Here is a 14,729-nt window from a genome sequence, read left to right on the forward strand (position 1 = left end):
GTTAATTCTCGGACTGTCCGTGGACTCTGCTCCTGCGGCTGCAATCCGCTACTCAACCAAAGGACAACGCAATGCAAAGGAAAAAATGCGAGGACAAGTTTGCATTGACAGAGTCAATGTAAAATACAAACGCGCAAATAGACCTTCAACAAACCCCTTTTCACAGAAGCGACAAAACAAATTTTCCCACGTAACGTTGCCCTTCCTGCGGCTGAAGTTTTTCTGTGCAGCTACATGCTTGAGAATAGCGCAGTTCGTCGGTAAAATGAATCTAAATGTCCCGTCGTTCCTATCAAAATAAAACCACCATTGACGAAAATGTACGGACATCAGGATGACATAGACTGTATTCAAAGAGATAAAACTAGATTTTACATTTTAGTGAGATAAATTGTATCCAAAATTCAGCTGAACGTTGTCAGAAAACCTAGATACATGTATGATTTGCCCATTTTAATGTGCCCTTTCAGCATTTATTTTGAAGGGTAAATTGTCTATTTTCGAGGTAACTCTGGCTTTCTTGATGCATCCCAAATGTTGACAAGTCCGAGCTAGTATCTTGGATTTTAATTGGTGAATGGTGTTGCCTTTCGTCCAATCACTGAGCATTTCATTGCAAGCCAGTCGGCACGTCACTTGCATTGGGTCGGCAGTGTGCTCAAGGTGAGAAGAGTTGGATCTTAGAACAATTTCTGAATTTACTAACTAATCTAAAATTATATAATTAAAACGGTGTCTACTGTTTTAGTATAAATCTGTTTTAGTTTGCCAGCAGACGATGCAATAATAACTGGCTCGTAAGCTATCGTTACGTTAGCTAGCTAGCTATAATGAGTTAGCTGTACGTTGACTTACACGCTGCTTAACAGGACACTGACAGATTATCTCTAAATGAAATGAAATATAATGTGATGCAGACTTTCCGTATCTAAGTCATTTTTTCCAACACATGGAGCTGTGTCTGTTTTAACAGGTAACGCGAACACCCTGAATCAATTCAGTAACTGAAGTGGTGAGTTTAGCACACCCAGTTAACATTAGCGTGGACTCCATAGACACCCCTGGCTGTCATGCTTTATTCACTCGTATTTAATCATTCAGTTTATAGAGACAGCAGGACAGGTCACGTGCAAACGTCGGGTATTGTCTTGGGTGTGCTGTCCTCACTAGATGTGAAAATATCTTATTCCCCGCAGATTTCCTCTGTCCTGGAAGGAGTGCTGTGGCACCATGGGTGTGTTATCCACGCTGATGAGGGGTCTGGTAAGAGGAGCGGACAGAATGGCAGAGTTCACCAGCAAGCGTGGGTCAAGGACTCATAATAAAGGCAGGGGTGCAAGGCCTACTGGACTGAGGCTCTCCAGCAGAAAGTTTCTGTCCATACGGGCCATGATTCCTGAATTTGTGGTGCCTAACTTGGAGGGATTTAAACTCAAACCCTACGTATCATATCGCTCCCCGAGAGGAACAGAGCCTCCAGTCACAGCACAGACTGTGTTTTCTGAGGTTGCCGCCCCTCAGATCAAGAAAGACTTTGAAGAGGGCACTTTCAGCAAAGACCAACTAGAGAAATATGGATGGGAGCCCACACAGAACGGGAAGCTCTTTAAGCTGTATCCCAAGAACTATGTGCGTTAACGATGCACTCACAGTGTAATATATTTCCACAGAAAGGCACAGACTGCTGACTAACTGGAGACAGAAAGTTGCAAACCAACTTATGTGACACTTTGAGGAAAACAGTCACAAGTGGGACTGTATTATGTTGGGAAATCAATCTTCTGTTACTTGATCATCGGGCAAAATAAAACTTACAGGGATATGACTGACACTGCAGAATTGTGCATTGATCATTGTGAAGATCTGTTGAACAATCTGAGCAATCCTCATGTACATTTAAAATGACCAAGGGTTCTCTTATGTTTGCCAGAAAAGATGTTAAATGTGGGCTAGCAATAAAAATGATATAACCACAACAAACACTGAGCTGACTTTCCTGATGCTGCTGAAGTTGTTCTTTACATTCTCTCATACAGAGGATTGCAAGTTAATTTCCATTTAATTGTTAATATAGCTCCAAACCCCTTGGTTTCAAAGACATTTTCACTTGTGTCCAAGTTGAGATATGCACTGTGAACCTGGAACTTGTCAATGTGACTTTATTGGTCAAGAGGTGTAATGAATGCAACCAGCAATAAAAATGGCCTCCACAAATTTTCATATACTACTATGATGTAGTTTCCAAACTCATCATATAGTGAAGTCACCACCTCAGATGGTGGGGGAGCAGCACAGTCTTGCAGTCTTATGCTTTCAGACAGGACTTTAAAAATGCAAAAAGGGGTTTATCTCGAGAATGTTCATTAAAAGGGAGCTTTAATACTACTCACAAATCATTAAACATTAACCCTGTCAAAACTTCAGTATGATTTGGACAGAGGGTTGCAAATAATCAGAATTTGCCTTTGAGGTTCAGTAGTTCAGTAATAGTAAAGTCATTAGACAGTCACACATGCTGCGTGAGTACCTACAGTAATTATGTGTTAAAATTGGTGCTCGTCTTTAAACAGGTATTTTTCTGAACAATTTTCCTAAACACGATCACAAGGTGCTGAAAAGCAGGTATGTGGGTGCGTGGTTGCATTGATATTGAACATAGTATCAGAATTCTAAACTATGTTTAAATACAAGTTTATAAAAATCTGTCATTATGAAAAAAGTGTTTTCCTAATTGCATATTGTGTGATAACTTATTCTAAAGTGTGGGAACTTCATAGTGAAGAAAGTGAATGGAGTAACAGCATATCATGCTCATTTTATAGTTGGGCTGTACATTCTGCTTTACATGTCCAAGTACATGTTATAATTTGATAGAAGATATTTCTGTTGTGTCAGTGCAGCCAGGGCTCCAGCCTGGTCAAAATTGCTCTGATTCCTGTTGAGCCTCATCTGAAGCCCAGTCCCAGCGCCACACATGGAGCATATGGTCGTAGAAAGAGCAGCTCGCTAGAAGAGCAGACAGTGAAGAGGTATTTTCATTGAGCGCAGGGCCTGCAGTAGGGGTGGTAGAGGGAGCTGAAGTGCCCTCTGGGATGTATCGTCCTGCTTCATCCTCCAGAGAAGTGTCAAAGCTGGCAGTGGGTGATTCATACTGGATCCTCAAGTGTTCTCCGGTCTCTACAAGGCATTCCTTTGGTTCCGCAGCAGGAGGGGAGCAGGGAGCAAGTTCCTCCAGGGACAGATGGGACCAGTCAGCTCCATACGCCAGGGAGTTGTGGAGGATATAGGAGGCTACAACAGGACATGCTCCTCCACTGCCCTCTGAACAATGACAGGAAAACAGCGACGCTTTCAGGCAAACTCAGCAATATATTTTATGGAAGAAGCAAATTACGCTCTTTTTAGGCATCCTATTCCCTATGAAATCTATTTCATTCACACAACGTTATATACAATATGTTAGGTTGACTGACTGTTCTCTCATATTTACTACTGTTCTGTTATGAAGCTGCAGGACAGCAATGCTGTCTGTGTTTAGCGTCCGGGCAATGAGAATCCCATGTGTCATTCTCATTATACTATTTAATGAACTCAGAGTAACTAAATATAAGGAAGTGAACAGCTGGCTTTTTTGTTGAGTTACCCAAAATCACGGAGGCTGCAACTAATCATTACTTTCATGATCATATAATCTGCTGATTTCACATCCAGTTTGAATTAGAAATTGTTGTCTCTCTCTCTCTCTCACTATTGCCACTATACCAATTACTTGCTAATTAATTTCCAATCAATAAATCATATTGTCAGTAAAATTGCCAGGAAATAGTGAGGAAATGTCCATTGGGATTACAGTTTGAAATTGTTTGTTCAAGATGCCTTTTTTCTTTCTGACCAAGACCCAACGATATTCAGTCAACTATTGTGTACAGCAATTCAAAACTGTAGTATACTATATAGCTAACCCTCACATCTGAGATGCTGAAACCAGGAAATGTTTGGAATTTTTGCTTGAAAAATTACTGAAACTATTTATTGATGATCAAAATAGTTGCCATTTTATTTCCTATTGATCAACTTATTGTTTAAACTCTGGTGTGATTACACTTGGTACCTACATGAACTAATGAGATAACTGTAGATAAAAATCTGCAAAAGGTCATGATAACAACCCAGAGCAAGTATTTCCTTGCCCAGCTCTGCCTTACACTCACACTCACCAAGGGCCTGCTGGCAGTGAAGGATGTGGAAGTCATTGTGCATGCAGGCTGCCAACAGCAGGTGCTGATGGGTCGGATGCCACTTCAGCCTCCACACTCCACCACCCGTAGGAGTCTCACTGAGAGGCTGCCGCATGTTCCTGCCATCCCACAGTAAAACCTGCTCATCATAGCTGCAGAGAGAAGCACAAGATACAAGACTTACAATCACATGACTGAAAGAGTCAGCTCATAGGTCAGGACAACAAGACCAAACAAGAGGAAACAGTGGGAGTAAACACTAGTCACAATCATACAAAAAGTCATTCTTAAGCACTGCCAAGTTAACCATACAGAGGTCACTGGGATACTGACCTGCCTGTAGCCAGAATGTGTTCCCGATGTGGGCTGCTGTGAATACTGCACACACCCATTGAGTGCCTTCAAGAGAACACATCACAAACTGTTCGTGTATTCTGCCAAAACAGACAAGTGCAAATGAGCTCTGATGGCCCTACTGTTAACACTCACCGTTTACTGGTGAAAGTGGGGCAGGACGGACCAACCCTGAGATCCCAGCCTTTAAGTTTGCAATCATCACCGCCTATTGAGGCGACACAACAACACAAACACATACATGACATGACATGGTGGAGATGCATATACACGCATGCAGAAAGAATCAATTAGAAGAGATACAGCAGCTGAAATTAGCTCCCTCTTATCCACCAAAATACTGATTATACATTAACGCAATGACAAATGATTTAATAGTATAATACAACACCATAAAACACTCTAAAAAGGCAAATCCAGAATATTTTACTCAAACACTTTAAGGACCTTTTGCTGATTACCTATGTACTTTTACTTGAGTGAAAGACTTTTACTCGTAATCAAGTAGTTTATCCTGCAGTATAACTACTTTTCCAAACTAATGAATCTTAGTAATTCTTCCAACACTGTCAGGTAACCATATTAGAATTAATATAACTATAATAAATATTCGTAGGTGAAAGTCAACACGATTGATTAGTTTGCATCTTGATGTGAAGCTCTCACTGTTGTTACATTTCAGTCGCTGGCAGTATTTGCTGTTGTGACTGTCACTTGTCACTTCTCACTTCTCCATTATCATGAATGGGCATCAAATATTGATTGTTATTTTGGTTTTGAAGTAATATTATGTGGCATAATTTCTTTACCTTACCAGGCTTCAGTACAGCAAAGCGACTGTTCTACTGTTCTATTATTTACCTCTGATTGTTCATCCAATATTTTCTTACAAAGCAACAAGAATCATCCCCTGCAGTACTGTAAGTACAGATTTCATGCCATTCAAAGATGCTTTGTCCCTATAGCCCACCCTCAGTTTTCACCACTGGTTATAGGTTCTCCAGTGTTGTATCTGTCATTTATTTCTCCTTGTGTCTTGTATCTGGGCTTTTTAGTTACGTGTATGTTTGTTCTGTGTGACCTGTCTATATGTTCTGACTCCTGGCCTGCATCTTGTCGTGGTGAGTTCAGCCAAGGCAGGCCATACTGAATGTTTTCTACCAGTGCTTTTCACCTGGTACCTTTCTCTCATGTAGAACGCTTGAGGAAAGTTAATGCCTCAGCCAGTGTGATGTGTACTTCACTGTAAAGAAGCTGAAGGCATCACTTTTTCACATTAAGATTTTGCTAAATTATGATACTGGGTTCTTATCTACAGGTTCTATCATGTTACAGCTATTAAACATCTTTTCATTCATTTATAGACTGTACATTTGTAACCTTTAATACTGATGTTTTCATGAATGCAAGAGTTGACTTTAGTTTGTTGAACTGTTGCTTGTGTAGTGGTGATCATAGTTATATAAAATGGATCAGACTAAATATACAGTAAAAGCTCATTCTTAAAAGTGGCCATTCATTAGTTTCCTATGTTAACTACAAATATAGTGGTGATCTAAACTTTTAACAAATACAGTAGTTGATATCAGTATCAGAATCAGAATACTTTATTGATCCCTGAGGAGAAAATGGGGTCACTTGCAGTTGTGTTATGTAAAAATATGCATGAAATATCTTAATATATGTACACTATACAACAATATCAATCAACCATATATAGTAAACAACATGAAACATGTAAATGTGAATCTGTAAACTATGTGTAATATGCAACAATAAGTAGCAGCTGTCTAGACACAAATATATCTGCTGTGCGACATTCAACATTAAGTATCAAGAATACTACAATATAACTAATGCTAATACTATAATAATACCCATAATAATAATACTAACAACAACAACAATAATAATAATAATAATATCTATAATAACATAATAGTATATAGTAATATATAGTAGTAATAACAATATTAATAATAGAACAACGTAGTATAAAATATGCAGAATAAATAATATACGTCAAGTTATTGCACAGCCCAGTTGAATTACTGCACATGTTGATGACATTATTATAATAGTGAGGTAGTGCAGTATGTTACTGTAAGTACTGGCTCAGAGTGACTGACACTCTGAGGGAGGAGTTAAAGTTGGGTGACCACAGGCAGTAATGACTTCCTGTGACGTTCTGTGATGCATCTCATTGAAATTATTTAGATGGTATTTATATGTTAAATGGCAACAAATTTACCACTGGCCTTTCTTTACTCTCTGAGTGCCTCTCTAGTTACAGATGTGCCAGATTATAATTTAAAGGAGTGTTACCAGAATAAACCAGCTGTGTGTCCCAGTAGGAGAAGGCTGAGATCCAGGCCTCAAAGTCATGGGCTTTCCACCGTGACAGGGACGTCAGAGCACCTTCAGCCAGGGAGAGCACACTGACGCAGCCTGCAGAGTCACTGCACACCACCCGCACATCACTGCTGCTGACACAAACAGGGGACATCTGACATGACCAGTGTTGCCACAACTGACTGACTAAAAGTAGCCCAACCTGAGCCAAGACCCACCTAACTGTCATAAATGTAGCCCATTTTTTCTTTTTTATTTAGGAAAGGGTCTTACACGTGTGTGAATGTTAACATTAATGTAATACTCAAATGGACAGATGTTAGATTTTACACCTCCTTTATCACAGAACTAAGACAGGATAATAATTTGACAAAGAGGAAAAAGTTACAGGTACCATGACATTTGGTTTGGACAGTCGTCAGTTGCAGTCATTGCATGTGCATCTGAGCTCCTGCACTCAGAGTCCTGTCAATCTGAACTATACTTGCAGTGTTTTTGTGTAAAGTCTGATATTAACTGTCACATTGAAAAAAGCAGCTGCAGCTGCTGGCCTTGGACCACATTGAGTATGTTACCTGTCCATTCTTCCAGTGGACCAGTCTAGTGACAGAGCCAGCCGCTCTGGTCCCACCTCCACACTGCTCAGATTCTGCAGAACACGGCTGCCTTCCTACTGGATACACACATTCATGAGTGCAGACCACCACATCGACGGCTAGTCACACCAAGCCTTACAGGTACAATGACAGGCACAGCACAATAAACACACGTGTCCTGCACATTAACTGCCCAGCCACATCATCATTTTACATCAGCAGTGAACTGAGCAGCCACTTAGTGTGGCCTAATGAACAAACAATACGTCCTGGCACTTCAGCTTCTGCTCACTTACTATCCTGAACAGACTGAAGCAGCTACACAGGGTCAAATCTTATTCAAGCTAAAGCAACATAGTGCGGCAGCTGTACAACTGGAATGATTAGATGTTGTTGACACCGTGTCAAGTGTTTCATTGGACAGTAGCATGTCATATAGCATGTTTCCATCCAAATCATACTGCTTGCATAACTTAATGCAGTCCAGTACAAACCACAAACTGCAGCTTGAAAAATAACAATTCAAAAGTTCTCTTATCATTGCAGGTCTGCTGTATTAGACAACAATGATACTATAAGTCTACTGTAAAGGTGTTCCTGTTTTTTTGGCCACCGCTGTGTGCACTGTCAGTTTTACAGTGACAACAGGTTGGCCTAATGGAGCAAACTCCGCTTTACAATCCAGCAGTCACCTTCCACAGTTTTCACACCTACATTGGGTATTTAGCCAAAGGCAGGTAAATTTATATAGCACACTGCCTACACAGTGACTGTTCATTATATTTTTTAAGTTGTAAAATAAAATAAAAATATAAATAAAGATTAATAAAATATGATAAAAATATTTTTTTAAAGGTAAGTTAGAGTTCTATTCGGTGTACAAGCTTGAATATTCTTATGTGGTACCTTGTATGCATTGTTTGCTCACAGACAATGACGCATTAAGCTCCACTCTAATGGCATTTAGTTAGAATGATGTTCTCTACTAAAAACTGGCTGGGATTGTTCTGATGCCACACTTCTCACCTGACTGCCTGACAGTGTGTACAGCTGCAGCTCTCCAGTGGCAGCAGCCAATCCCAGCACTGGCTGCCCAGACATCGGCACGTGACACCTGAGAACATGTAAATGAATTAACAAAAAGGAAGCAGACAGTGACAGTGATCAACAGCCACAATGGTCAAACCTGATTTCTTGGCAAAGCAGAAAAGAGAGGGATCCGCACACCAAATAGCTCCTGTTTGAAGGACTTCAATTAGCTCCAGTGCAATGTTTTGAGCCCAAAGCTCTTCCTCAAACTGCTGTGAAGCTTTGCCATGCATTTCCTGATCCAACACCCATCCTGTTGAGAATTGGGACGTGCATGTATTTTTTATAGTTGTTTTAAACCTGATTCCTTACCATTTCATATCTAAAATGGCTGCTGTGTCCACACGCTGTAGCTCAGTGAGAGGAGGGCTCATTGATGCCTCTCGTCGAAATTCAAACAGGTACAAACGCCCCGTCCGGCTTGGGGTGGCATCTTCTTCCCCTGCCTGCAGGAGGGATGTGAGAGAGACATACGTCAGTCAACAGTCAGACACCAGCAGGGGCTCAAGTATATGCAGTATCAGCATCATTGTGTCTTTACAAGGCAGGCTGGAAAAAGCATGTACAATTTATTATTTCTTAAAGTAACTTCTGGATTGCAATGAACATCGCAATTCAGTGCCATTTAAACATTTGGAAACATTCAGCTCTTCCTCCCACAGTCACCCACCACACTCACCATACAGCGCCATGGCGACCAGCTCAAAGCAGCTGAAAATGCAACACTTTATGAGTTTACAGAGTTGCTCAATGAATCACCTAGTGTGCAGTCCACCACGAACTGGACATTTAAACCTCTTGCTGTGTTGAATTTGAATTTGAAATGTCTTTAACACAGAGATCTCGGGCAGGCTGGTCACTGAACTTACTGACTTTGGACTTTGCACACCCACCTGCCACTGGATCAAGGACTTTCTGAGGACAGTCCCCAGACTGCTGTCTAGTCCACATGCACATGGCTAATTTTTATTTCTTTTCCCTTCATTCTCCCAGTCATCCTGTCCACACAAGCAATGTTTTAGAAACCTCTGTGCACTTGAAAACACAAAAACTCTATCAAAGCACTGTCAAGATGCAAGATGCATGCCAAACCAACAGTCAGTGACCCTAACCCTAAAGTCATGCTGGCCAAGCAGGAGCCTGAAAACAAAACAAAGCTATTATCTGCACCTAGAGGTCTGATCCAATGGTCAAAGCTTTGCCATAACAAAGAAAACAGAGATAACGGCACACTTTCTATCGACAGAGACAAAAACTCAATTTTTCCTGTCTTCACAGCAACACTGCACACAGAGTCTCTCAATAGCTTCCTCCTGGAAGGAGTTTTCCAAAAGCTCTATTTTCAGTGACTTAAAACTGCATTTGTGTCTGGGTGAAAGAATAAGAGAAGAATAAAAAAAAAATCTGTGTTCATGTTTACCATGCATGTTAGACTAGACCCTCGGGTCTCCTCCACCCTTACATTCAGCACTGGCTCCCCCCAGAGCTATGCACTGAGCCTCATCCTCCACAGCCTTTATAGTGATGACTGTGCCTGCATCCACTCCACCATCACCATCATGTTGGCAGACGAGAAGTCCATAGACTGACAGTTTGGTGTTCAGAGAACAACCTCGTCCTGAGCTCTTTTAAAACAAAAGACCTCATAGTAACCTTCCAGAACAGTGCAGACCCTGACCCACCATATATTAACAGGCACTGAAAGGCTCCCTGCTTTCAGGTTTCTGGCAGTCAAGAAGGCACAGCAGAGACTCGAGAGAATCCTCAAGAAAACCAGGCTGCAGGAGAAGCTGCTAGTGTCCATTGCTGCTCCACTGAGAGTTTGCTGACATACTGCATCCCTGTGTGGTGAGCCAGCTGCTCAGCAGCAGACATCAGTACTGGCCAGAAGATTATCCGCTGCTCATTGCTGTCTTTGGAGGATTTATGCAGCTCTCACTGCCTCAGTAGAGGCAGCCAACGGGCAGAAAGCCCCATCTCACCTTGGACATCACCTGCTTGACCTGCTGCCCTCTGGTTAGGTTAATCAAATCATGGACAGAGTTAAGAAAAGCCTCCCAGAGCAAAACAAGAACTGAACCCTGCCAAACACTGACTGTGTGGGGCCTGTGACTATCAGCACTACAACTCTACAATACATTTGCACTTATAGATTGCAGTGGACTACAGTCTACTTTGGAACTGCATCTTTGTATGTAAGGTTACTGCAATATGCACAAGTGCAATTTCAGCTGCAATCCAGTTGTTTTAATTTCTACTGTATCTTATTGCACTGTTTTATTATTTATTTATTATCTTATTACATATTTTTATTGCAATGTGATTTGTGTGAGTGCACTGTCAGGATTGTTACTCAATTTCATTGTACTCTGTGGAATGACAATAAAGGAATGTCATTCTATTCATGTTTTCAGTTGTGTTTTAATTATCTCAATTAACGTGTCACAACCCTTTTAAACTAACAGGCTTATGATAGGGTTATGATTCCATTGATGGATGTTGATGGCATGAATGTGAAAGGCCAACCTCTGTTTCCTTGCTATGGGGCCCCATTCCCCCACAGTGCTTTGGAATATTACTAGATTAGCTCTCTCGAAAATTTGATTCAACACTAACTAGAAATATGCACCAAGACATACAGTGGATACCAAAAGTCTGCACACCCCTGTTCAAATGCCAGGTTTTTGTGGTGTGGATTTATTACAGCACTCTATCTTTTTGGGTAGGAGTCTATCAGCGTGGCACATCTTGATGTGGCAATATTTGCAAAACCGCTCCAAATCTGACAGATTGCGAGGGCATCTCCTCTGCACAGCCCTCTTCAGATCACCCCACAGATGCTGGATCAGATTCAGGTCTGGACTCTGGCTGGCCCATTCCAAAACCTCAATCCTATTCTGGTGAAGCCATTCTTTTGTTAATTTGGATGTGTGCTTTGGGTCATTGTCATGCTGAAAGATGAAGTTCCCCGAAGGTTTGGTGCCAACACTGACTGGTATTTGGAACGCTTCATAATTCCCTCCACCTGACTAAGACCACAGTTCCAGCTGAAGAAAAACAGCCCCAAAGCATGCCACCACCATGCTTCACTGTCGGCATGGTGTTCTTTTGGTGATGAGCAGTGTTGTTTTTTCACCAAATATACCTTTTGGAATTATGGCCAAAAAGTTCAACTTTGGTTTCATCGGACCATAACATATTTTCCCACACCGCGTTTGGGAGATTTAAAATGTGTTTTTGCGAAATGAAGCCGGACTTGGATGTTTTTATTCATAGGATAAAGCTTCCGTCTTGCCACCCTACCCCATAGCCCAGATATAAGAAGAAGACGGGAGACTGTAGTCACATGTACTACACAGCCTGCAGCTCCTTCAGCGTTGCTGTCGGCCTCTTTGCAGTCTCCCTGACCAGTTTTCTTCACGTCTTATCATCAATTTTGGACGGATGTCCTGTTCTTGGTAATGTCAGTTTTCTCCACTTGATGATGACTGTCTTCACTGTGTGCCATGGTATATTTAATTCCTTGGAAATTATTTTGTACCCTTCACCTGAGTGATATCTGTGCACAATGAGCTCCCCCTGATGCTTTGGAAGCTCTCAGTGGACCACGGCTTGTGCTGGAAGATGGGCTACAAAAATGTCAGGAAAAGCCTACTAGAACAGCTGAACTTTATTTAGGATTAATCACACTTGTGCAACCTCATTATCTCAGTTGTTTATTTTTACTTCACCTCCCTGAAAGGTTTCATTTTGTTTTTCCAATTGCGTTGTACAGGTAATAGGTCACAAAAAAAGTTGTGAAATTATTTATCTTGGTGTCATTTTTTTATATCACAAAAACCTGGCCTTTGAACAGGGGTCTGTAGACTTGTTGAGTCCAAAATAAACCAGTGAAGGTCTGGATTTTCACAGAGCCTTAAACCATTTCGATTGTGCTCCAAACATTGGCGATGCACGTCTGCTCTGTGAAAGCAATGTGTTCCTGTGGACAGTAACGACTGGGAAAGGGCTTTACGTTAGGCTATGGAATACCAACTTAGACAGGAATCACCAAACATTCATGTCTTTCAATAAACTGCGGATGAAAACAGGTCTGAAGTGCCGGTTAGTATGAGGTTGTGCCCAGCCTGTTCGGACATAATCTCACCCCTTTCTGTAGCTGGTATGTCCCGCAGGCCAGGATATCACTGCTTGAAGAAACGGGGCACCACTCCACGGTGTCTGCACTCAGCTCCGTGTCAAACACCTGTAGATTGCGTGTCCTCGACTTCCAAGCCATGGCCGCCTGCTGTGCATAACGTTACTGTGCCGGTGTAATGGCTAAAAAGCCAGTTATATCCAGGTACAAACAAAAGTAAACACAGATAAACGTGTTAGTACGTTAGACCCACATGGCTGTCCAGCTAACTTTCATGAGGCTATCTGAGTAAACAAAATAATCTGTTTGGTGCGATAGTTAGCTAGCCTAGCAGGCTATAATTAACTCACTGCAATCTCACGCACCGCAAATTGACAACAATTAGACACTTCAGATAGTGAATAACATATTCAATGAGTGAATAAAATGCCCAAAGTCGAATTAACTTCAGTTAAATACTGAATATCCACAGGACAAAAAATTATCAACAAAACTCACATGTGAGCCAGCCCAGACGCAACGACTCTGTGCGTCGTGACGTCACCGCTGTGCGTAAGGCTCCATTCAGGTGCCACTGCTAAATAACAACAAGGATCTGGTCTTGTTAGTGGTTACAGGGCGTCACTACATCTTTGTCTATCATTAAAGTCAGTATACAAACTGTGCCCAGCCGTGTTTCAGATGGACGTAGATCACGCAGATCTGAACAGTTCCAGCTCCGCGTCAGCAGCTCCATTTCTTTGGATGGATTCAAGCGGCTCAGACAGCAGCTGTGACTGCAAATGCAGCGGTTTTCACTCAGTATGAACGTATAACGTGCTCTGATTGCTAGGTGTCGTTTACTTCATGTATATTCAACGCAGCATTTTTTGTGGGCAGTGGTGGTTGCAGGTAGCCTGCTGATAATAGCTTTGTTTTCAGGCTCCTGCTTGGCCAGCATGACTTTGGGGTTAGGGTCACTGTTGGTTTGGCATGCATCTGGCATCTTGACAGTGGTTTGATTGAGTTTTTGTGTTTTCATTTGCACAGAGGTTTCTAAAACATTGCTTTTGTGGACAGGATGATTTTGAGAATGAAGGGGTAAAGAATTTTTAAAAAAATAGCTATGTACATGTGGACTGTCACTGGGTTCAGTATCTTGTTCAAGGATACTTCGACATGCAGACATGTAGACTGACAAGGCCAGAGATCGAACCACCAACCTTCTGATAGGTGAAGGACCGCCCCACCTTCTGAGCCACAGTCCCCCCCACTTACTCTAAGTTACTTCTGCAGTCTTTTACACAGTGGTCTGCTGGGGCTGTGGAAGCTGTCCCCCTGAGAGAGACAGAAAGACACTCAACAAACTGGTCTGCTCTGTCCTGGACTGCCCTCTGGACACCACTGAGGATGTAGGTGAGAGGAGGATGTTAGCCAAGCTGACATCTATCATGGACACCCCCTCCCACCCCCTGCATGACACAGTGGGGGACCGTAGCAGCTCCTCCAGTAACAGACTGCTGCATCCAGTGTGTAAGAAGGAACGCTGCCGCAGGTCCTTCATTCCAACAGCTATCAGATTATTCAACTCCTGCAGCACATAACATCAGACTGTGCTGATGTTGTTTCCCATCATACACTCATATCCTTTACATTTTGTGCAATATTACATATTTTTTGCTGTTTTGTATATTTTCTTCTGTGCAATAATATTAACACTATTTATTACTATTATTAATTTGAAGGCAGCATGCATTTTGTACTCTTGTGTGTTGTTGGTGTTGTTGTACTAAGCTGCATTATATTCAGAGGTGTTTCTCATATTCTGCCCCCCTCGTATGTACACCTCTCAATTTAATGTAGTTCAGTACAACAACACCTTTGACTATGACCCCAGTAATACACTTAAAACTGAGTTCACACATTTCAAACTCTGTCAACAAAAACTGAACGTTTTGAAACATACGGCAATAGAATAGAGGG

The 14,729-nt window shown here is 41.7% G+C and overlaps 2 protein-coding genes across 3 annotated transcripts; one reads left to right on the forward strand and one right to left on the reverse strand.

Moving 5' to 3' along the window:
* The first annotated feature begins 624 nt into the window (after positions 1 to 624).
* On the forward strand, positions 625 to 2,589 carry mrpl41 (mitochondrial ribosomal protein L41). 2 transcript variants are annotated; one of them, XM_041936852.1, is made up of 3 exons: positions 626 to 663; positions 974 to 1,012; positions 1,197 to 2,589. In XM_041936852.1, the coding sequence occupies exon 3, from the start codon at positions 1,231 to 1,233 to the stop codon at positions 1,636 to 1,638; it is 408 nt and encodes a 135-aa protein (XP_041792786.1). In that variant the 5' UTR covers positions 626 to 663; positions 974 to 1,012; positions 1,197 to 1,230; the 3' UTR covers positions 1,639 to 2,589. The 2 variants fall into 2 exon arrangements, with proteins under 2 accessions (XP_041792785.1, XP_041792786.1); XM_041936851.1 differs by lacking the exon at positions 974 to 1,012 and having other exon boundaries at positions 625 to 663; positions 1,197 to 2,588.
* dph7 (diphthamide biosynthesis 7) lies at positions 2,159 to 13,307 on the reverse strand. The gene is made up of 10 exons (XM_041936850.1): positions 13,266 to 13,307; positions 12,777 to 12,949; positions 8,942 to 9,075; positions 8,567 to 8,654; positions 7,520 to 7,614; positions 6,918 to 7,075; positions 4,728 to 4,800; positions 4,572 to 4,637; positions 4,218 to 4,390; positions 2,159 to 3,321 (listed from the first exon to the last, which is right to left on the reverse strand). The coding sequence occupies exons 2-10, from the start codon at positions 12,906 to 12,908 to the stop codon at positions 2,918 to 2,920; spliced, it is 1,323 nt and encodes a 440-aa protein (XP_041792784.1). The 5' UTR covers positions 12,909 to 12,949; positions 13,266 to 13,307; the 3' UTR covers positions 2,159 to 2,917.
* Positions 13,308 to 14,729: the final 1,422 nt, after the last annotated feature.

The sequence above is a fragment of the Chelmon rostratus genome, chromosome 5 (genome assembly GCF_017976325.1).
Source record: "Chelmon rostratus isolate fCheRos1 chromosome 5, fCheRos1.pri, whole genome shotgun sequence".
Taxonomy (NCBI): domain Eukaryota; kingdom Metazoa; phylum Chordata; class Actinopteri; order Chaetodontiformes; family Chaetodontidae; genus Chelmon; species Chelmon rostratus.